Source organism: Plectropomus leopardus, chromosome 7 (assembly GCF_026936395.1).
Source record: "Plectropomus leopardus strain MGB_pleo_1.0 chromosome 7, ASM2693639v1, whole genome shotgun sequence".
In the NCBI taxonomy this organism is placed as follows: domain Eukaryota; kingdom Metazoa; phylum Chordata; class Actinopteri; order Perciformes; family Serranidae; genus Plectropomus; species Plectropomus leopardus.
This window is the reverse complement of record NC_142182.1, coordinates 31,947,936-31,971,567: the sequence shown is the minus strand read 5'-3', so window position 1 is coordinate 31,971,567 and position 23,632 is coordinate 31,947,936. Positions and strand designations below refer to the sequence as shown.

The 23,632-nt window shown below is 41.1% G+C and overlaps 1 protein-coding gene across 4 annotated transcripts; it reads left to right on the top strand.

The window, feature by feature from the left end:
- Positions 1-2,112: 2,112 nt before the first annotated feature.
- Positions 2,113-21,655, top strand: LOC121950090 (protein phosphatase 1 regulatory subunit 12A). Of its 4 annotated transcripts, none has more exons than XM_042496003.2 (25): positions 2,114-2,503; positions 6,424-6,554; positions 6,792-6,910; positions 10,857-11,013; positions 11,176-11,320; positions 11,418-11,492; positions 11,613-11,692; positions 12,857-13,041; positions 13,171-13,280; positions 13,373-13,567; positions 14,735-14,817; positions 14,918-15,007; positions 15,208-15,309; positions 15,395-15,496; positions 15,630-15,720; positions 16,589-16,705; positions 16,800-16,902; positions 17,014-17,117; positions 17,237-17,296; positions 17,380-17,402; positions 17,502-17,556; positions 17,648-17,752; positions 18,303-18,353; positions 18,560-18,610; positions 20,336-21,655. In XM_042496003.2, the coding sequence occupies exons 1-25, from the start codon at positions 2,228-2,230 to the stop codon at positions 20,420-20,422; spliced, it is 2,697 nt and encodes an 898-aa protein (XP_042351937.1). In that variant the 5' UTR covers positions 2,114-2,227; the 3' UTR covers positions 20,423-21,655. The 4 variants fall into 4 exon arrangements, with proteins under 4 accessions (XP_042351940.1, XP_042351938.1, XP_042351937.1 ...); XM_042496002.2 differs by having other exon boundaries at positions 12,833-13,041; XM_042496006.2 differs by lacking the exon at positions 14,918-15,007 and having other exon boundaries at positions 2,113-2,503; positions 12,833-13,041.
- The last annotated feature ends 1,977 nt before the right edge of the window (positions 21,656-23,632 follow it).

The following is a 23,632-nucleotide window of genomic DNA, read 5'->3' as shown; positions in this document are numbered from 1 at the left end:
TATGTTGTTTTAGCTTGTCCTGTAAAACATGTTTTGCCATACAAATAACATTTATTATTATTATTATTATTATTATTATTATTATTATTATTATTATTATTATTGATATATAACTTAATTTTCGCCCCTCTATAAATTCTCTTAAAATGTGTGTTTTATTATTCATTCTTCCCGACAACAAGCCAATGCACTGACTAAACCCAATAAATGAATGTAATATGTATGAATGTAATAAATGCCATTATAAAAAAAGAACTATTGTCCAGATACCGTAATGTCAACATTAGAAGCGCATATCCCCATATCCCCTGACAGTGCGATAATCCTGCTCACAAATCATAACAAAACCCATCATCAAGCACCATTTTATCAGTTATGCTCCGTCGCAAAAGCTGTTTAACCAGGTGTCCTTGGAAAAACTCTGGGAATCCTGGAATCAAACAAGTCAACGACAACAAACAAATATTTGTTGTACTGTATTTTTAAATTACACTGATTTTTACGTTCGACCTGGTTCAATATTATTGTTGCGTAGATAGTGTACGTGACAATGCCTTCAAGTGATGTCGGAAAAATGGAAAGTCGTACATGTTCATGCCAAAATAATATATGGTATTATAGGTTAGGTCTGCCTCCGACGTTTTAAGGTGGAGAGCATTGAATCTATGATTAACTGTAAATCATATGTATTTGGATGTTAAGTTGGCCTTTATGTAAAAAGCCTATTTATCAATGAAATCTCGAATTTAACTCTTTTGATTGTTACTAATTTCGCGATGGTGCTTTATTCTGATTCTCACTCAAGCAAATGTAAGTGTCAATACAAAATTTTCTCTAAATCATAAATGATGACAGGTAAGGGCGTGTGTATGTGTGTGTGTGTGTGTGTGTGTGTGTGTGTGTGTGTGTGTGTGTGTGTGTGTGTGTGTGTGTGTGTGTGTGTCCATGCAGATCAGTTAAAAAAGTGTCCTTTAGAATAATGAAATAATCTCTTAGTCCTCACATGTTATGCAACACTGCACTAAAACACAAAGCACACGATCACATCATGTAAATACAAAATAATAATGATAATAAAACAGTATACATACCTTAAAACAACTTCAAACTAAGTTAAATTATGAGTAAAAATCTAAAATCTCAAGATAGTGAGAATTTGTATCCTGAAATATGATGCTAAAATGAAATATAGGCTACTAAAATGTAATACCAAAGTACTATGGTAATGAAAAGCAGGGTTTATTTTTTTCCCATATTAAAAATTTATCATGGTTATTTCCCTTCACTTTAATTTGTGTAGACATATTGCTGTTGTTATTACTATTATTATTATTATTATTTCCAAATTGAGCTAGAAAAGCTCTCCATCATTAGAAAATGACACCTATGATGTTTTTTTAGAAAATAAAATAAATAGATTAATAATAATGATGATGATGATGATTTGATTAACCCTTTGAAACCTGAAGGGACATCAATTTTCCTGTGCTGCTTTGAGATGCCTTTCCCAAGTATTTAAACCTTTGAACCCTGACCAAATTGGTTTCTTTCAAAAACTTGGGATAAAGGCGATGAGACACATGATATGTAAAGTTCCGCAAAATGCAAGAAAAAAGCAATGGAGGAAATTGTTTTTTTTTTCGTTTTTTTTTAAAAATAGTAAAAAAAGAATAAAAGTGTGGGGAAACTATTTTTGTAATTATCATAATCAAATGTTTTGAATTATGCCACTAAAGTATTATGATTTTTACATACTTTTTCAAGGCCACTTCCTTCTTTGTTGGTTTTACTTTGTTTTGTTTTTGTTTCTTGTTTTTTGCTATTTTCTGCTACTGCACTGTATTTTACTGTACTTTTTACTTATTTCTTACGATTTTTGGGTCATTACTTTTTTTTAAAAAATCAAGCCAGCCAAACAAGTCGATTTTATCATGTTTCAAAGGGTTAAGGACACAGAGAAAAGACCATAGTGTACTAAATAAAAGCAAAAAGCAAACAGATAAAAATGTAGAAAATACACTGTCCCTCCCATTAAACAGGAATTTCCGAGTAGCCCGTGAAGGCAGCACGGGACTGCCACTCAGTCAGAAGTTGGCAGTGAAGTTCACGGCTCCGGTTCCAGTGAGTCTCCACCAGGGGGCACAGCCCGGGGCAGGCTCAATCCAAACCAGCCGCTCCGCTTCTCCTCGTACCATGAGCTGAATCTGTCCGGACAGACCAGGGGAAGATGGCGGCCACTGACCATTCCCGGTCCGAAGCTGCCAAACAGCGACGGCAGGATCAGCTGCAGCGATGGCTTGGCTCGGAGACGGACCGGACGGGGTCGGAGGCCCGGGAAACTTTGAGCTGTTCCGGGACGCGGCGGGCGAAAGTCCGGTTCGCCCAAGGAGCCGTGTTTATGGCCGCCTGCTCCGCCGGAGACCGGGAGGAGGTGGCAGCGCTCCTCCGGCAGGGAGCTGACATCAACCACGCCAACATAGACGGACTGACGGCGCTTCACCAGGTAGCTTTAACCGTTAATTATCGTGTTTGTGTGTTAACCGTTGAGTTGCTGCTAACTGTCGCTCAACTAGCGGCGACGCTTTATCCGTTAATGACCCTCACGGCGAAGAGGCTTTAACCTAACTTATCATGGAGTCAGTTAGAAGCATTATCTAAACATTTTCATCGCGTTTAACTTAGCAGGGGGTGTAAATTAGCTTAAAGTGGACTCTTTATCGTCTGTACATTTCTTTGAAATAGTCTTAGCAGCATTTGTGGCCTCTGTGTAGTTTATTAGCATGTTGGGAGGCTGGGCCATCCTCACTGTTGACTGTAGTAAGTTACAGGCTTTTCTTTAGCCATACAGTGTAGATATATGAGGACAGCAGTGAGCTGCAGGCAGTAAAAAGTCGCCTCAGAGTCTATGGGATCATTTTTAAAGGCACTGAGTCACAGGACTTTCAGTTAGACAGTAGGTCTTTTACATCATCTCATCAACAGGTCTTTCTCTCAAGGAGGAAAGCTTGTTGACTACCTCTGCACAGTGCAAGAGTTTTGTTACTTTTGCATGTCCCAAATAGGCTGCTCTTCTTCTGAGCATGTCTTCATGCAGCCTTCAGGTCCCTCCCTCCCCTTGACTTCAGTCATAACACAGAGGAGCAGTCTGGACAACATCACTGTCACACAGGCCCTCGTTGATGCAGTATTTCCTCTGCTTTTATGATGCCGCGTGTCATAAACACACTGCCTGCCTCTCTTGTGCACACACTGAACTCACAGTCACATGCATTCTGATAGAAAAGAGCTTTTAATTTTCCTGCCCACTGGAGCTGAGTTGTGGGTTCAGCTGTGTGCTTGCAGTGATGTCATGCACCAAGATGATTGGTGCTTTCCCCCTAATTTAAGACAATTGTGTGTATTTGATGAAGTTGTCTTCCCATGACCGCTTCTGAGCGCCACAATGTTGAATGCCCTCTTTTGGTCGATCCACATGTCGGACCGTCACCCAGTGTGGTCCCTCTCCTGCCCTCCATCCCTCTCTCCCCTGTTGCTCATCGGTTGCCTGGCAGCAGGAATTAAATATAGGCCCACACTCTCCAAACTTTCCATCCTCTCCATCCAAAGCCTTTCTGTCTTCTCCACTGTGCTCTCCTTTGCCCCCTCCTCCTCCTCCTCCTCCTCCTCCTCCTCCTCCTCTTCTCCCTGCCTCTCTTTCTCCCTGCCAATTCCCCATGGAGGGGACTTTAGGGATTTCGGATGAAGAAATGGAAAACATTCCTCAAACAGCACAAGCTGCTGTTGTCAAAAGGCGATTTCCACAATGAGTCACTTGATGACCCAGTGAAGGAGTCTGCTGGGAGGCTGTGTGTGTGTGTGCACCCTCATAGCGCAAAGGGCGCGAGAAGTGCCCTCTGTTCATTCATTCGGTTTGGAGCACCCACTTGTTCAGCAGGATCCCCCTCTGCTGCCAGTAAACGCTGCTTTTGACTTGCAAACTAATGGCTCTGCTTTGTAAAATACGCCCACGTTTTTGTTTCCTCCATCCTGCTACCTGTCTAATTATCTCATATCATGAAGGAGGGTGGAGACGTGAAGCGGCTTTGTGATTAGTTGATTTAGCCCAAAAGCAAAGCCTCTTAGGTGGCTTAAGACGGACAGGGCTCTGTGTGACTATAGACACTTGCTGCTGCGATGTCCTGCAGAGCAGCTGATGATAATGAAAGGCTTGAAATGTTGTGACATTAGGGGATGCGGTGTTGTTCTGAGCAGATGTCATCTCATCAGCTGTTACTGATGAAGTAGTTAGCAACACAGCAAGAGAATAAAGGTCGGCTTGATACTGTCTCCAAAAAAAAAATATGTTAAGTTCTGTGACAGCCCCCTTCTTTTCTTTTTTTCTTTTTTTTTACAGTGGTAGAAATTCAACGTGCAATCACTCATATTTTATTAACACTCAATTCAGGCTGATTTATCTGCTGTAGAGCCACCTGCTGGTTTACGCTGCAAAATCTTCTCAAGTATTTTTAGCCATGTTAGCGGCGGCAGGACTCCAGGGATGGCAATGTCCCTCTGTCCGTGCAACACTTTGGTCCAGACTGAACTATATCAACCACCGTTTGATGGATTGCCATGACATTTCGTACAGACATTTATGGCTCCAAGGGGATAAATCTGACTGACTTTGGTGGTCCGGTGATGTGTCCTCCAGCGCCACCATGAGTTACATAAACTCATGAAAGCAATAATAACTTTTCATGAAGTGTTGCCTGCAGGTCAAAGTTTCATATTGTCCAATGCTAAATTTACGAATGATCTTCTCATTAGTCTCAGCTGTACATGAACCATTATGAGATTATAAACATGGACACTGGGAAATTATAATGGAAACTCAACATTAGTTTCTGCAGTAATCAGAAGGAATGATCCTAACGACTAAATTCCCTGACAACAATTAAACAGAAGTTAAAATGTAGACTAGTTGACTTGTCTAAAAGTAAGACAAAATTCGGCAGTCAAAATCAAGCACAATCTGATCTATAAGGTTGAAACTGTCATTATAAGAGCCATTTTTAAAAGTCATTAATCGCAGTTTCTAATGCCTGAACCGTATTTAAAATGTTGCTGAAATGTGTGGCACTTTGCGCTATGCACTCTGAACATTGCACATTATCCTACAAAACATGGCAACTACTCACTAAAAAAAGGTCAAGAAATAACATTTATTGAAAACGATATTCTTAGGAAAATAAATCTTTACAATTCATGACTGATTTTCACAACGGCATTCGTACTGGCTGAATGCAATTGCATTAAATGGTAATTATTTTCAAGTGTTCTGACTAGTATTTCTGGTGCAGACTGGTGAGGGTAGCAACGTTTAATCCACAAATCCCGCATATCCCTCAAAATAGGTAATATTTTATGGTATTTGTTATTAGTACCGGAGGCTCGATATTCTCTCAGTTAAGGCTGACCATTATCTGTTTCAGGGCTAGTTGCTAATGTGAACTACAAAAAAATCTTTTCAAGTCATTTGTATCAATAACTGAAGAGTACAATTCTTTTCTTTTTACAAAGTGGGAAAAAATATCAGTGTTTGAAAGTTACTGTCATTTGTTGTATTTTGACCATGCCTTGCGCTATGGCTTTGTATTGTTTGTTATTATTTTATGTGTTGTGCTCCATGCCGTGTCATTATGGTCATGAGGCGTATAAATAAATGAAATAAATGCAGTATTTTTCAAGAACAAATCACTTCCTTTAGTGCAGAGATCTACTTAACTCTGTCTTTTTTTCTATGAAATTCTAGAAATATGTTTATATTTAAAACAGGCTAAAACAGTCTTACCCCACTGGCATTTTTTATGACTTTCCTTTAAAAGAATGAATTTAATAACCCAAGCTTTTTTGCAGTATAAAACCTGTTGACTTGAAAAAGAGGCCTACACAGATCCTACCCCAAGTTTTTTTTTCTCATAAACTTTAAAGAAACATATCATAACATAATACCATGAGGTCCTCATGGGATTCGTCTCGGGACTTGTGTTGGATCACGTTGGGATCTCAGTGAGACTTCGCTTCAGGAAAAGCAGCTAAATAGATTGGCTGTTTCACTCATGCCACAAAATGACTGTTTTGGAAAGTACTTGAGGGCTTTTAGCGGCCCACTTAACAGAAAGTCATTACAAGCAGACACAGTAGTCATTGTTTGAGCCCAAGCGCTTTAGATGAATTTAATAGATTTTGGAAGTGTCTCCAGTTTTGACTTTAACAACAAACCAAAATGAAGTGGGTCAAAGATCCTCCTTGCTGTACTAAAACTGGAGTCTGACTGACGTGTGGTTGTTTTTTTTAATGGGCGTAGCGGGGATTCTCATAATAAACGAGCAACAATAAACACTTGTATAGCAATCCATCATGTGGTTGTGTGTCCTCTGGCAGGCCTGCATTGATGAAAATGCTGAGATGGTGCAGTTTCTGGTGGAGAGCGGGAGTGACGTCAACAGAGGGGACAACGAGGGCTGGACTCCTCTGCACGCTGCAGCCTCCTGCGGCTTCATCCAGATTGCTAAGTGAGTGCAAACCATCACCACACTGACACGTCACTGCCATTATCACTTAAATACCCCAAAGTGTTAGGTGTTAAACTGCAGTAGCTGTGACTAATATGTTAAATACTGCAGTACAGTGTATAAACTATGCTGCTGGCAGTGTTTATACATGTAAAAAATGTATGTATCATCATTTTCTAATCTAGCTATGTCATTCTCAACCTTGACTGTATGTTGACTGTGGTTTTGTTTTTGAAGATACCTGATAGAGCACGGTGCTCAGGTCGGGGCGGTGAACAGTGAAGGAGAGCTTCCTCTGGACGTGGCCACAGAGGACGCCATGGAGAGACTTCTCAAAGGGGAAATCAAGAAACAAGGTGAGGAATCACTCCTTACCTTCATTAGCACCTAAATTCAAACTTGGCTGTGCATGCGATCTTTGTGGTAATCGCAAGATGATGTCAATATGTGCCATGTTTAAAGTTATCATCATAATTACTTAAGTTATTTTTCAAGCAAACATTCTCTGGTTCTCAAATAAGAGAAATTGACCTTTTTTCTATTTTATGTGATTGTAAATTGAATAGTTTCAGAGCGTTAAAGCAAAACTAACTAGTTGAACATGCCACCCTGGGCTATATGAAATTATCATGGACATTTTTTTTATTATGCACTGACATTTTGACATCAGTTTTGTTGACACCTTTTGCAAGCAATTAAACCTCTAGGACCCTGGAAAATTGGTTTGATTTCCTTTGAACAGATGGCAAAAGGCAATCACCAACTTGACAAGAAATGTCCTAGAAATTGTAAAAAAAAATAAATACAAAAAAATAAAAGGTGATAAGAAAATGGCTTTAAAATTAGCCGCAGGGAGATTATCAGATTTGCTTAAAACAAAAGGAAGAAATGGTCAGAAAACTATATTTACAGTTCTTACCTATATGTATTCAAAATTATGCTACAGGAAAAAAACGTATTTTATTTTTTAGAACTTTCTAGGTTTTAGCAAAAATGCATATATGGGAAGTACTGAGCATACAACTGGTTAAATGAGGTTTGTATTACAATGCGCAAGCTCTCATTGTAGCCCCCTCTGATTTAAATTTAAATAGAACGGTGACTGTTTTTGGATTCGTCCTTCATTTTGAAAATCAAAGTTTCCCTTATGAATTTAAGGTAACACAGGGTGAGTAACTGCTAAACAAATGGATATTTCGTTGGTGAAGTATTCCAGTTAAACTGAAAAGCTTTTTTACGGGAACCCATGAGTCCTACCTCTAATATTTACTTTTATCAGTTATTTATAGAACATTTATTTTGCTGTATTTGTCATTTCCAACTAACATTTGTACATCTTACAGTGACAACATGTCATTCTATTAGAGGTTTATCACAGTAAAATGTTGTATTGTTGCCAGTATGCCAGTGCATTAACCCTTTGAAATCTGCATCAACATCAGTTTTCCTGTGCTGCGTTCAGATGCCTTTCGCAAACATTAAAACATTTGAACCCTGAGCAAATTGGTTTGATTTCTTTAAGAAAACATTGGGGTGAAAAGAATGAGCAACTTGGCAAGAAAAAGCTGAGAGAAAATGTCAAGAAAAGAATTGTTACAATTATCAAAATCGCATATTTGAAATTATTTTACAAAATTATTATAATTTTCAAACACTTTCTTAATGGCTTTTACTTATTTGTTTGTTTACTTTTCTACCCTTTTTTCATTTTTGCTAATTTTCAGGTAATTTTGTTTTATCTTTTGTAACAAATGTCCTGCAATTTTTTGGGTCATTTCTTCTTAAGTTGCTCATTGTCTTCTTTCCATGTTTTCTTATTTTTTTTTTTTTTTTTTAAGAAATCCAGCAGTTTCATTTGGGTTTTAAGGGTTAAGCCCTGTTCACTGTTGAACCAAAAGTTTCACTATGCTAAAGTAATTGTGCCACATTTACTGAGAGCTTTCTGCAAAGTTAGTAGTTTGACCAATGGGTACTGTCTCGCTTTTGGAGAAATTATTTGAAACACTTGCAGTGTGTCTGTACATAATTTGCAAATGGCAGCTTGAGAGCTTCTGATTTTTAAAATAATGTGAACAGTGTAGATAATTAGGGGCTTTTAGGTACTATATTCCATGTGGTCTGAATGAGCAGCTTTGGCACCCATTAAATTTTCTGTGAGTGGAATAAATTAGGAGCTCACACAGAGCTCGGGCTGTTGGAGCAAAACAGCTCTAAAATCATTCTCATAAATGAACAGCCCCAAAAACCTGCTTTGCATTGTTGTCCTGTTTTTTACAAGCGGTCACGTTTAGAGCATACATCACTCTCAGAGGAGGCAAAAATAGGCAAAGAAATGAGGACAGAGTCACTGCGCACCAAATGTTCTGTGACCTTCATTGTGCTGGAGTGAGCTCCAGGCTTGTGTCTTTATCACTGACAAATACAGACAACGCTGAGATCCATCATGCAACTGAAATCACTGACAGCAAAGAGAAGATAAATCAGTATGAAATTGGATATTTTGTCTTTTGTCTGCAGCTACCAGTATGTGTTAAAGCTTACAAAGCTTGCAAAGCTTAAACCAACAAGTGATTTTGTGTTCTTGTTTTAAAAGGTCTAAAATCACATTTTTTTATGTGTTCATGCAGACTAGTTAGGGCTGGGCGATATGGAAAAAACTCTTCTCACAATATTTTTTTCATATCAGTCTATCAACATATGTCACAATATACATCAAATCACTATTTCTGTCAAACTTAAAGGTTCCCTTTTACTCCTAAGTGAGATATGAAGATGTCATAAAGTAAATTTTGGTTTAAGTATTTATTTTCTGTCAGACATTGAACATGACAAATATACAGTAGAACAGGCATCACCAACTGGCGGTCAAGTTACTAAAATCTCCTCCCAGCAAAGGTCCAAACCTCATACCTAAAATCAAAATCACGATTAATTGAACATTTTACTTTGATTATGATTAATGAACGATTATTTTGCTTTTTGCTTTTTGTTTTTTTTTTATTTGACGATGGTGTGTTAGAGTGTAATAAACATATGATTTATTATTATTTATTAAGCTTACCAGCATTATATGAAAGTTAAAAGCTGCATCTTAAACAAACAGGTGAATTTAAGCAAATTGTGCCGATAAAAGGCCAACCTCTCCTGACTGCAGGACTCTGACTTCAGCTTCTGTGAATCTTCTGTGAAACTTCTGTGCCGTTAATTATTTTACTGAGGAAAAAAAGACTTTTGAGTAGGCCTACTTCTCCTACAGCTGCCAGCAGCTTGCCAACATTTCCAGTTAGAGAAAGGGTGAAAATAAAGTAATGTGCCTGTGGCCCCAGGCCTCCAAAACATTACATCTGCCTCTGGTAATAATAATGAGAGCTAAGCGCGAGCGGCTGGATGAGACAGGGAGCCATGCGTCCTGCTGTTTCCAAATAATTCATCCAAAGTCTGATTAAAACTGAAACTAACACAAAGTAGTCTGTAAATGGCACTTTCCACCTCTGCAAATGTGGCTGTTTCAGACACTTTGGAGCTGTGAGGAGAAGCACCGCTCTGCTTGTCTGTCTCACTGCACTGCTGTCGGACCATCAGCTGTTTGATCCGTAATAATAAAACGCTGTGGAAGCACTCTGCTGTCAAACACTCAGCTGTATTCTAGAGTCATAATCGTTCACTGCATTTGGTTCGCCGTGGTGTTATTCTTATTATCATTGGCTGTTTGTGTTGTCTGTCAAAGCATGGCTGGAATGCGTTCTGTCGACATAATATTGACTACATCTCATATTTCAATTGAGGAAAAGGTATTTCGCAATCGATATTGTTATCGTTTTATTGCCCCGCCTTAAGACTAGTTAAAAAGTATATCTTTAAAATAATCAAATAGTCTCCTTATTAGTCTTCAGGTGTTGTGCAGCATTACACTAAAACACCTAACACCTGATCACATCATGTAAATACAAAAAAACCCAAAACAAAACAGCGTACATACATAAAAAAACAACCTTAAACTAAGTGACATGAATAAAAATCTAAAATCTCAGGATATTGAGAATTTGGATCCTGAAATGATATAGTGCTAAAATGAAATATACTAAAATGTAATTAAAAAAATGGCTTTTATTTTATTTTATTTTATATTAATGTTAATTATTTATTATGGTTATTTGCCTGCACTTACATTTGTGTAAAAGTATTACAATAGTTTCATTATCTTAATGTGTGTGTGTGTGTGTGTGTGTGTGTGTGTGTGTGTGTGTGTGTCTGTCTGTCTGCCTTTTCCATCACTGCTGTGTGTTCACGTGCGCTTCGCAGCCATAGATGTGGACAAGGCCAGAAAGGAGGAGGAGAGGATCATGCTCCAGGACGCCATGGCGGTGCTGGCAGGAAGTGGCACCCTCACACCTCACCCAAACACCAAGGCGACCGCTCTGCACGTTGCTGCTGCCAAAGGCTACATCGAAGTTCTGAAGTGAGAGTCGCTCTACACACACGAGAGCGCTGACAGCTTGTTAGCTTTGTCTTAATTTGGTACCACATCAAGTCAAACAGCTTTTATTCATAGCCTATCCTGCAGGATATTTCTCATCTTCTCCCCTCTTGTTAAAGTTGCCTTTCTCTCCCCCCCCCCCAGGGTGCTACTAAAGTGTGGGGTTGACGTGGATAGCAGGGACATTGACGGGTGGACGCCTCTGCACGCAGGCGCTCACTGGGGGCAGGAGGAGGTGTGCACCCTGCTGGCTGACAACATGTGCGATATGGGTGCCGTCAACAATGTGGTGAGAGCGAGGCAACCTTACCTCTGCATGAACCATTATATAAGTCGAAGCCTTTATTTGTGCCATGACTGATGATGCACTTTCAATGTCCTTGTAGGGCCAAACACCTCTAGATGTTGCAGATGAGAACCTTGTGGACACTCTGGAGGAGCTGCAGAAGAAGCAGAACGCTGTGAGTGTGCTCTGCACAGGCTCTGTGACTATCTCACTCAGTTAGATAAACCTGATATGATTGATAGTGTTACAGCAGCGAATGTTCTCCGTGTTTATGTGTGTTTATATTCCTCTTCAGTTACGCAGCGAGAAGGAGAAACAGACTCCTGTTATTGAGACCAGCCCGCCGATCTCCATGGTACCAGTTCGCCCACGCAGGTCAGTGCCAGTGTGTTGGTGTGTGGGGCATGTGTTTGTGTGTGTGTGTATGTGGGCACACGCTACGCTGTTCCTCAGCCAAATCCCAGTAATCCCAGTACCAGTCGTTTGCATGCAGGTGTGATGACAACAGTCCCAGCATTCTTATGAACCGTGTTGCTTCTCTCCACTGACATGAAGCTGGATAGACATAGCAGGCAGTGACAGTCTGTGTCCCAGTTTCATACTGAATACTTAATGTTGTCAGTATATAGTTTGTACACATTGGAAAAATGAAAGTATTGTATAAATACTCAAAAATAACTAGATTCAGCTTGTTTTTAAGGGATAGTTTTGTCCTACTCTGCAAAAGAGCAGGAGAAAATATATAAGAAATTATATTTATGTGTTTATTTAAACAAACAACAACAAACTATTTAACTAATTAGTAATTAAAAGAGAAAAAAATAAGAAAAATATTTCATGATAAAATGTCAAGGCTAAAAACATGACACCAGTGACGTTTCTCAAAACAACTTGGCACATCAGGACTCTTGGATTAATTTGGGCACGCAGTATGGAGATATTTTGTAGTTTATTATTTATTTTTTATTTCGTTTCAATCCTGGCCATCATTTGCTTCAATTGTTTGGGAGATAAGTACAATGCCTTTTCCCCGTGAACCTCCCGCAGTGTTTTGTGGATTATAAATCATGTCATAAATCACATGAGGGTGTGCAGATAATGACTGAATTTTCATTTTTAGGTGAACTATCCCTTTAATCAGTACAGCGCATATACTACTGTAGTATACTGTATGTGGTTGGGACACAAATTTATGTGGATGTTATGTTGCTATTTAATCACTGTAGGTTTGTGTGAAGTTTGCTTTATTATCACATATTGAAAATAGATTATAAAAAATGAGTGATGAAGGAAAAAGCTGAAGGTTGGAGTTGCATATAGCTGAGTTGTGATGTAGTGATAAGACGTTAGTGCTACACAGGACATCACACAAAGTGACCCACTGTTCCACCCACTGTTGAAGTGTTGATTGGCGCATGCTCGCTCTAATTGGCTGCATGTGGAATGATTGCCCTCACTGATCAGCTCCCTGCATGCCACCTGTTGTTCCACCCCACCTTGGCCCCGCCCCTGCAGGACTTCTATCTCTCGTATGAGCAGTAAGGAGAAGATTTGCCTCCACGAGCGGGAGAAGCACCCACCTCCTGCCCTGCAGAGCAGCCCAGCCGAGGACGAGGAGGAAGAAGGAGGCCAGACGGGACAGAGCCAGCCTCAGAGCCAGGGGAAGGCCTCCAGCAGCTCCAGCTCGGAGGAAGAGAGTGAATCGGAGAGTGACGCAGAGTCGGGTAAGACAAGTGTTGTCATTACTTATCATATGTGAGAGACAAGCTGCATTTAAGAACTGACATGTTTTATCAGTTGGGTTTTATCAGTTGTGAATGAGTTCTTCATTTCTGACCTTTGCTCGGTTGCAGAGAAAGCGAAAAACCGAGAGATCATAAACAACTTGAACAACAAACGCAACGCCACCAGCCTGCTTCCTACCTCCATGTCAACGAGTACTGCTGCAAGCCAAGGGAAAAAGGTAATACATAGAGATATTATATAGAAAATCAAGTTTGTGTTTTAGCTGCATGATAACACTAAAGATGATGACTTGTGCTGGCTCTGTATCAGGACCCAGGCAAGCCCCCAGCCACCGAGGCCCCGGGCTCCTGGAGAACTTCTCTGAGGAAGGCAGGCAGCTCGGTGACTCTGGGCTCAGCTGGACTGACTGACACCAGCCAGGACCCAAGCAGACCTCCAGAGACTGTCCTGGGCATGACCCGCTCTGCCTCCAGCCCCCGCCTCAGCTCTGAGGCAGACACCAAGGTACGCATCACGGGCGCTCACATGATTCAAGGATTTAGACACCCATGAAACCCTTGTTTTAAATGACGTGACTCCAGATAAAGGCTTCTTTCACAGCTTCTGTTCAAGTCACACAAGAAAACTGATGAGCCAGGCTACATTTTGGAGAAGTGTCCACGGTGTCCTGGAAGCAGTTTTCAGGATAAAAATCAGTTTTTACTTTAACCCTTAGTAATACACACACTGGTATCACTCTGCGCACAAAATGTGCCTTTCAGAAACAAGCCTGCAGACACTGAGTTTATATTTTTACCCAACATCAGTCCTAATCAAAATATCAAATATTCATTAATTTTCTGAATTTTAAATGCCAGGTTTCGACATGATGCCACTATGTTTTTAGATAGCCCCCCCCCACGCACACACAATGAAGTATTTTTAATATACTTCATTCAAAGTAGATGTTTTTTTTTTAATTATCACAGCCTGGGATATGTCAGTGAGTTACAGCAACATTGATTGTGACAGTGCACCTAGTGGAAATAGCATGTATTTTCTCCATATGCCAAATATGGTCAAAATGATGTCATCAGGTGGAAAATAGCAAAAATAACAAATTCCAAGGCAGAAGCTCAGAATGACATACAGAAATAATACAGTGCATGTTTTTATGCTTTGATGGCTGTGGGATCAAAAATTGCAGTTTGAATGGGTGCCTGGTGGTTCAGTGAATAGAGCGGCACCCCCCAGGCAGAGGTTGTTGTCCTCCCTGCAGTGGCCGCGGGTTCGATTCCAGCCTCGGCCCTTTGCTGCATGTCGCCCCCTCACTCTCTCCCCCTTTAACGCTCAAACTGTCCTGTCGATTAAAGATAATTTTAAAGATAATTTTTACTTTACAGTATGAATGTAACTATTTTATTTCCACAGTGTATTTCAGACTGATTGTTGGAGCTGAGCTGGAAATTGCAAGATTTAACAAAAATACACTATCTTGCCAAAATGTATGCCATATGCATGAGCACAACCAAAATGATCAAAAAATGAAGAATGAAAAGCATGTAAAATGTCCCCAAGGGTTAAAATCATGTACCTTGGTGATTTTGAAGAGCTTCAGAGTGCTAAGCGAGATAAATACTTGGTGAGAAAATAAAATAAAAGTGATGAACCAATGTCACCCCTCGTTGTCAGGAGCCAAGGCTTGCTCGGGTGCCACCCATCCCAACACGGAGACTCTTCAGTATTCCAGACAGCAGCCCTGACAACTCTAACAGGTGGGCCGCTGCTCTCACTCGCTTCTGCGCTTGTGAAACCAGAGTGTGTTTTTCTGAGTCACTGCATATGTGCCCTTGTCACCCTGTCTCTCTCTCTCAGTTGGCTAAGTCGTAGCTCCTCTTACACTCGGCGCCTTCATAGTCAATCAGGGAATGACCTCACTAGTTCAAACCCCACTTTGCTTCACAGGTCAGTCGCACGACTCACTACCCGTCTTGCATTTTTTGCTCTGCTGTTTGTGTTATGAGTTGTTTTTTTTTTGCTGTGTCACAGCTTATGACATTTCTCCAGCAGTAAATACTAATGTGTGTGTGTGTGTGTGTGTGTGTGTGTGTGTGTAGCTGTGAAAGAAGTCTTTGTGTTTCCAATAAGCTTTGTGTCGTTTCTAGCTCATCTTATGGAAAGAGACTGGATGACCCCACCGTGACCTCAGCTAGCACAGGAACAAGTTCTGCTGGACTCAGCCGCCTTAACAGTGTCTTAGCCCAGAGGTATTTCATCTTTATATAAACTCTGCGATTAATTTTCCTCACTCGTCTGAAAGAGCTCATTGCCACTCTTATCTATCTCTTTAAGGCATCCTCAGGAACAGACAGAAAAGAAGGACCAGTCTGCAGTCACCACCTCCAACTCTCAGAGCACGACCACAGGGGAACAGGAGGCCAAGCAGAGACGCAAGTAAGTCAAGGCTGGTGTGTGTGTGTGTGTGTGTGTGCGTGCGTGTGCGTGTGCACGCGCGTGTGTGTTTGTGTGTGTTTGTGGGGCTGAAAATTTTGGGCCTGCTGAATCTTAAAGTGTGTGTCTTTTTTAGATCATATCTGACGCCAGTGCGGGATGAGGAGGCAGAGGCGCAGAGGAAGGCTCGCTCCAGACATGCACGGCAGTCCCGCCGCTCCACTCAGGTACAAACTAGGGCTGTCAAACAATTAACTTTTTAAATCATGATTAATTGCACAATTTTAGTAGTTAATTGTGATTAATTGCATTTTTTAATCACGTTTTCAATCCTGTTGTTATGCATTACAAAACAATCCATATTGACAGGGTAAAGCAATCGTTACTTATTGTCTTGATTAGGAATCAAATGACTGCAAGAAAAGCATGGGACTAACATAAAGTGTCTGCAAAGAGAAGACTTCCCATAAAACCACTTTGGGTTTTTTTGTTATTTAGTTTTTATTGGCAGCCAGAAGATTTACAAAAGTGACAGCTACAAAAACTTCAACCCAAACAATATCAAGTGCTTAAAGGTAATAAAAGTACAAACAGACAATTTAGCAGGTAAACAAGCAAAATCACTCAAGAATAGATAAATCTGTTAAAAAGTATATTAATAAAATAAACAAATAATGACAAAAATAATAATTAAAATGATAATAATAATAAAACCCATGTCATTCAGATATCTTGAGTTCAGAGGTCACGGGACCCCTTAGAAAGAAATGATAATGTCATTTCTTCATTGCCAAAATTTAGCCTTTGGAGCATCATGTAGCCCTTTCCTGAGAAGCTAGCATGAGATGGTATCACTGAAGTCCTCAGGTCTTCAAGTTTCTCAGTAAACCTAGTAAAACACAGGAATGTCAGCTGGTGATTAACATGATTAAAAACAAAAAAATTAAAAAATAATCACCTTAATCACCGTAATCACATTTCGATTAACGCATTAATGCCAAAAGCCCTACACAAACATCACCTGCTCAGATGTTCACAGAAGTACTGAGTGTCATTCTGGTACACACAATGGCTTTTTCTCTTTATCCCTTCAAGGGGGTCACGCTAACAGACCTGCAGGAGGCCGAGAAGACGATGAAGACAGACAACAAAGGGAGAGAAAAGAAGGAGGAGGAAGAGAAGGAGACGAAAGCAAAGAAGGGAGAGGAGGGGGTGAGAGCCGTATATCAGAGTTATAGGTCTGCGTTAGCTGCTCATGTATAAAGCCACGTGTTGTCACAAAGTGCGGGGGTTGCTGTGTTTACAGGAAGTGAGCTGGAGGTCTCGTATTGCCAGTCTGCAGAAGTCTGACCTGCTGGGCCTCACGCAGCCCCCTGGCACCCCACGCCCTCAGACGTCTGACAGGAGAGGTACGCATCGTTACTTCAAGTTTCTCCCAGAAGGCAGAGCTTGACGACACGGCAGTGTTTGTCGAAACATTTGATTTGCTCTTAAGCGAATGCTGTCTGGCTTGGTTCCAGATGTTGAGGCCAGCACAGGGGAGAGCGAGACAGAGCGATGGGCCAGGGAGCGCAGGGAGAGGAGACAAGCTCGGGCCAGAAGGAAGGCACAGAGGACCGGTGAGGTAAACAACACAAACTTCTTTTTTGCCTGCAAAATTCATGCAAAATGAAAAAAAACTAAACTAATGTTAAAACTTGAGTGATTCATAAGAACATGTTACATTGTCTGTGTCATTTGTAGAGTGATGATAATGATCCCAGTGGAGAGGAAGAGTTCTCAGGCAGTGGGCTGGATCCACAGGTGTGTGTTTATTTGTGGTCTGACTGACTGACTGTAACATAAGACAACACACATAACCTGTTTTCTTGTTTCTCTCTTTACAGACAGACCAACACTTGAGTTCCAGGTATGAATTCACCCTTTGACCTTTTTTTATTTTGCCCTCTTTCTTCATTTTGTCAGTCTCAATGTTAGCTGTGTCGCTGACCTCTGCTCTCCTCCGCAGGTCCTTTAACGACTGCACCCAGGGAGGAGACTCCGACAGCAAGGATTTTAAGAAGGTCGGGCAGACACAATTGATATTGAGGCCAGAAAATGTGTTTTTCTGGCTTGTCTTAGTTATTTACTGCTCTGTGTGTCTGTGTGTGTCAGTTGTTCGAGGAAGTCTCCAGAGAAAACAGCCAGCTCCAGTCTCAGCTGCAGGACACCCAGAGGATTATCACTCAGACCAGGTTGGACCTGGAAAAGGCCACACAGGTGACGACACACTCACAACACACTGAGTTGGACACAGTCTGTTATTGTTAAATTCACCTGTGCAAAGAGAGAAGGAAGCATCTTAAAGCGGTAAAACCGGTAATCGGCAGCCTCTATAATTATAATATAACAGGATCAGGTGGCTATCACTTGTCATACTGTCTACTCAAACGTTATGCTATGTATCCCATCTATTTCTAAACACGGAAAATGAAACAAAAAAGTCTCTTTCTCTGTGATTTTGTGCATGTGCCCCATATTCAGAGGCTATATGTCCTCGTCCACGTGGTAACACTCCTTTTGTCTCATCAGTGCACTCGGGTGTTTGCCTCTACAGACTCACTTGGTCTAACTGATGGTGGCTAAAGTTTACGAATGTTAAAAACTAACTGACTACTGTTACATTGTGTTTTATCCATAGGAATACATTGAGCATAGAATGGAAATCCCCATTCGATATATCCACATTAGTTGTTATATATCTGTTGGATGTCTGATACCTGCTGTGGTGGTGGAGATGTTAATGTTATTGATTTGTTGTGTCCAACAGAGACAGGAGCGCTTCAGTGACTGTTCGGCCCTGCTGGAGCTGGAGAGAAAGGTAACGCATCCCTGCTCATGGTGTTACTTGAAAGCGCTTCAACTGCCTCACTACTGCCACCATTGCTTTCTGTTGACACTCTCTCCTCTCTTCTCCCCACTCAAACCACTTCCTCACCTGTTTTCACTCACCCTTTGTGGTCCTTCTTCTTCTCTACATCACCTCCTCCCTGCTCCTCACTCTCCCTCCCGTTTCCGTGGCGTCAGGACCGGAGGATGTTGGAGCGGCGAATGGCAGAGCTGGAGGAGGAGCTAAAGGTGAGGAGACGAGTCTTATCATGGCCGCAGACACTTTGCATGCTTCTGCTTGATTAGCTTGGCTTTACCTCGTACAGGCAGGAGTGTTGTGGAGGTACACGGTGGAATTGTTTTTTTAACAGTACAACTTATTGTTTTCTGTTACATGTGATTGATTAATTTGGTTGTTTTTTACATTGATGGATGTTTCTGTCGGCTCACCTAACAACTACCCCAAACCCATCTGATCTCTGCGCTCTCATAATTGTCTGACGTCTCCACTAACACAGAATGAATAGGTAAAGTCCTTCTTTTAAAGGTTCTGTATGCCACATTCAGAGCATTAATACAGCAACAAACCACTATTTACTCTGTAAAGTTAGAGTGGATCGATGGCTTCCTGAGCAGAGAATGAAGTCACGCTACCTCTGCGTGTGTTGTAATTTGAGCTTCTCTGTACTTTGTTATGATAAGCTCCCCACATGCATGTTATCACATGTGTGTATCCCACCTCGCACTGTACTCATCGGTGGTTGCTGCTGATATCGGGAAGGTGCAGAAAGCAGTGCCCAAACCTCAGATCCCTCCTGATTAACACTGTAAGCTCTGTCAGCACTGCTGCCATGTTTATTGAGTTAGCACCGTTAGCTGCTAGTCGCTGGCTCAGCTGCAGTCTTGTGGAGAACCGTGCCCAGACAAATCATATGCTCTAGATTACGAATAAGGAATAGTTATAGGGAAATATGCTTATTTGATTTCTTGAAAAGAGTTGATGAGGGTTATGGACATAAATCTGACTTTTTTTAAATATCAGTTTTTAACCATCAGCCATTTTGCTAGCATGCATGTTGTAATAACTAGAAAAAATAAACTATACTTTGTCACTCTAGAATTATAAGATTCTATCAGACATTTTTGTCAAAATTAAGATAATTACTTATTTGTATTCTGAGATAACGCATTAACATTGTGTGAGGTCTTTTTTTTTTTTAGTTATATGGATTTTTGGATTTTATATATAGGAAACAGAAAGATTCATATCGTTTTTGTTATTTGGAATGGAAAAACTTGCTCAAAACCATATAACTCTAAGGTAACGACTTTGCAGGACAGCTAAGCTACAGTTTTCAGCCAATTTGCCGAGCTCGTACATTAGTGATATGCCAGTTGCCTTTAGCATATCTGGCGCTTGACTTTTTAGGGATCGTCTTCGTAAATTTTGAAACTGTTCTAGATGCTTGACTTTTTCGGCATCTCGCTAGTGTACCTGTGAGCCTGCCACGTGTGGTCAAACTGTCCCAGTTTCACTTCAGTGGACTGCTTGTGACTGATATTAGATTGGATGTCTAAGTCACAAAGCTTTCGCAACGTTTAAATGGCTTTATCTGAGAAAAACTAATAAAAGTTAATGTTGATGCATAAAGAATTATGTTGAGTGACCATTTCTTAATTTACGAGCTAATTGAATTACAAAAACTTTAACCCAAGCCCACTGTCTTCCACTCAACTGTAACATTAATTATGAATTGGGTGTCCTGCTGCCTTTAAATTTTGTGGTGACAGCTTTGTTGGAAACATTTATTGCACTGATATGAATGAATTGTCAAACTGTCTGCTGTTAAAACTGTCTATAATATATCATCTTAATATCCAATATCTCATAATCAGTAATGTCAAAACAAGCAATAAAATAATCAGGCTAGTTTTATACTTTGTTTTAATGTGAATTACATTTTTGTTTTCCAGGTTCTGGTCGACTTGAGAACAGACAACCAACGTCTCAAAGATGAAAATGGAGCACTGATCCGTGTCATCAGCAAACTCTCCAAATAGATGGAGAGAGAGACACGAAAAGCAGGGAACCCCCTCCTCCCTCCATCCATCCATCCCTCCCTCCCTGCTTCCACACATTCCTCCCTGTGCCAAAGAGAGAGAGAGAGAGAGAGAGAGAGAGAGAGAAGCAGCAGCAGAACGTCCTGCGTACATGAACACCACCGCTTGAGTTGGATTGTGATGCCTCTCTGTGAACAGCTGGAGTGGCTTTTGTGTGCCTTACTGGCCGTTTGTCACAGGAAGACCTCCGGCACGAAGGCCTGTGGCTTCGGTCAGAGGCTCCCACGGCAGCAACATGAGACCCGACAACAGCCAGAATGCCCACGGCTGGTGCAACACACGAAACATCTTCTACGACTGTGCATCAGGGGAACACTAACGTGCACACACATTCCTATGCGTGCATCACATACTTCCTCCATGCACATTCCACGAGCGCACAAGGCAGCTTGGGCCTTTAAGCTCCCACTTAGTATTTATTTTTTATTTTTTGTGGACACTCACGTCACACATTCACGAATTTACCCCACTCACTGTTCAAATCTAACGTGTTGTCAAGCAGTACAGGTTTTGGTGTAGTTCTTTTAAAAAAACCCAACAACAACAAAAAAACCCAGCTCAGGCTCTGTCTTTACATTCAGCACCGTCCTGACGACAGGGGGAAGTCCACACGGCTCTGTTGGGTTGTTTTGTTTCCGCATGCAAGTGTTTGAACCCACCTACCTCTCCACCTATGCACTTCCCCACATACATTTTTATTTTGTGACCACAGACACACTCCATGCTCTTAAAAAAAAAATGACCCGGTCAGTCGACCACAGCACTTTACTCTCTGCAAAGCAATAAAAAAACGTGCAAGGCTTTGCCCGTCCTCCAGACAGTTGAACGTATTTCAGAGCAGCGCCCTCTCACTAAGCAAGTGGAAGGAGAAGTTACCCATAGTTGAAGGTCAAAGGTCATTGCACAGTTAAAAAAAATTGCTCTTCTGTTAAAGCCTATCATGCTAAGGATGGTTTTGATTATGAACATCGATAAAGACATTTTCATAGTTTCTCATTGTCAATTCTTCTCTTGCAAGGGAGCATGGTTATGTATATTATATTTGTATAAATATTAGTCTTGAACAATACCCCCCCCTTGAAGTAAAATTCCATGTAGCCTTTCTTCACACGTTGGTTTTCTAATATATTGAATGGATGTCTTCACCCTAATAAAAAAAAAAGCGTGTTTGTAGATTTGTAGCAACTGCCTTTTTATTATGGACACTGAGAATTTGTATCCTTCAAAAGTAGTGAGTGCAGTAAAATGTTAAAGGTCCCATGTGTAAGATTTAGCGAGATTTTGTGGCATCTAGCTGTGAGGATTGCAGATTGTAAACAGCTGAAACTTCCCCTGGTAAGAATTCTTTCATTGTTCTTTGTTTAGGAAGTTTTTACCGGGAGCCCATTTATCCACAGAGGTCTCCTCCTCTCCAAAACAAACAGATCGGGTGATTTAAAACATTACAAACACTGAATGAAGCTGTTTGACGTCACAAATCAGCAACACCTTTTACACTGCCTATTCAAGATGGGAGTATTGTGGCGATATTTATTTTCATTTAACCTTTATTTAACCGAGAACAGTCCTGTTAAGATTGAAAATCTTTTTTAAGGGAGTCCTGGCTAAGACAGCAACATGAAGAATTTCAAATAAAAGAACGAACAGACTTAAAACACAACAGCAAAAGTTAAAACAAACAATATTAAAATTCACACACAAGCAACAAACTTAAACAGCCGGGGCGTCCAGTAGCTCACCCGTTAGAGCGGGCACCCCATGTACAGAGGCTGCTGTCCTCGCTGCAGTGGCCACGGGTTCAACTCCAAACTGCAGCCCTTTGCTGCATGTCATCCCCCCTCTCTCTCCTCCTTTCATGCTTGAGCTGCCTTAAGGCAAAAAGCCAAAAAAACAAATAAACAGCCAAACTGCAGCATTCAAAAAATTGACGTGCGGTCAGTGTTCAAAAGGTCTCTTTGTTAAAATTGCCAAGGCTTACAATAGAATTGAGTTTAAAGTGACTCCGCAGCTTACACCAAAATGCCACCATGCCGTTCTGTATAAAAGGTACCATCATGGAATTTGCAGATGAGTTGTCCCCGCCTTTAAGCCGCCTCGGGAGATAAAGTATAGTACAGGATGGGTGTGATGCTTTGACCATGTGTTATGTGTGTCATCCACTGCTGTAGAATTTAAAAAGCAGTTAGTAACATTTAGCTGTAAACTGGAAGAAGAGGAACAGCTGCTGTAAATGTCCGAAAATTGGGGAAACAATAACATTCAGGAGCTACTTAGTGACAAGATCAGCCGCCTTATAGCAGATGGTAAAAGTAATGGGGCATTATTGTTTTATGTCACACTATAGGCCAACGCCGTTGGTTAACATGTCCCCCCTGTGTCCCCTCCTTTGGATCCGCGATGCCAGCATGCTGTCTAAAATCACACACTGGAGCAGCATACGCCACTGTTATTTGGTTCTGTGTAAAAATGTAAAGGTGGCATAAAGGAGGGACTTGGTTACGGCCCTAGTTTTTCTCTGACGCTGTTCGAGTGTCCCTTTAACTCATCCCGTTACTTGTATTACTCCTCACTTTAACATGAAGGTATATCAACATTGTTTGCAACCACAGCACTGAATCCTACTTGGATTCTTGGCTTCGTGGCAACGCATAGTGATCAAGGGAGCAACCAGTTTGTGGTTACCTGTTTGTTTGTTGCCATTTTTTCTGCTTCACCTACATCACACTGGTATCATCCCTGCATACAGTTGTTCTGTTTTCTGGTAGCCAGATGTCCTTTATCACTGGGGAGGAAAAAAAGGAACCGAGCAGCTGCAACACAGTGAGCGTAACAGAGGAAACAGGGCAACACAGATGTATTTACAGTATGTTTGGACTGTTTTATGAATCTACCGCTGCTCCCAGGTGGACTGTACATCATGACTGACATGAGAGAGTGAGTGTCGTTACATGTGCTGCGTCAGTGCTCAGCAGCGACTGGGTAAAAAGCTGCGAGAGTCTCGTTGTCTTTTGAGCTCCCGTCCATTTTGCACTTGAGTTAAGTTAACAGCACTCATCCATCTGTCTCATCAGAGCAGGGAGATGGACCACTGTCCTGCAGGGAAGAAGTACTGACAACAAGCTGAGCTCCTAATAAGGAAGGGCAGGCTGG

Bases quoted from the DNA above. Each gene is read 5' to 3' on its own strand.
- LOC121950090 (XM_042496002.2), top strand. From the start codon at position 2,228: ATGGCGGCCACTGACCATTCCCGGTCCGAAGCTGCCAAACAGCGACGG. The intron at 17,557-17,647 runs GTCGGGCAGACA...TGTGTGTGTCAG, and splicing joins ACAGCAAGGATTTTAAGAAG to TTGTTCGAGGAAGTCTCCAG. The intron at 17,753-18,302 runs GTGACGACACAC...TGTGTCCAACAG, and splicing joins ACCTGGAAAAGGCCACACAG to AGACAGGAGCGCTTCAGTGA.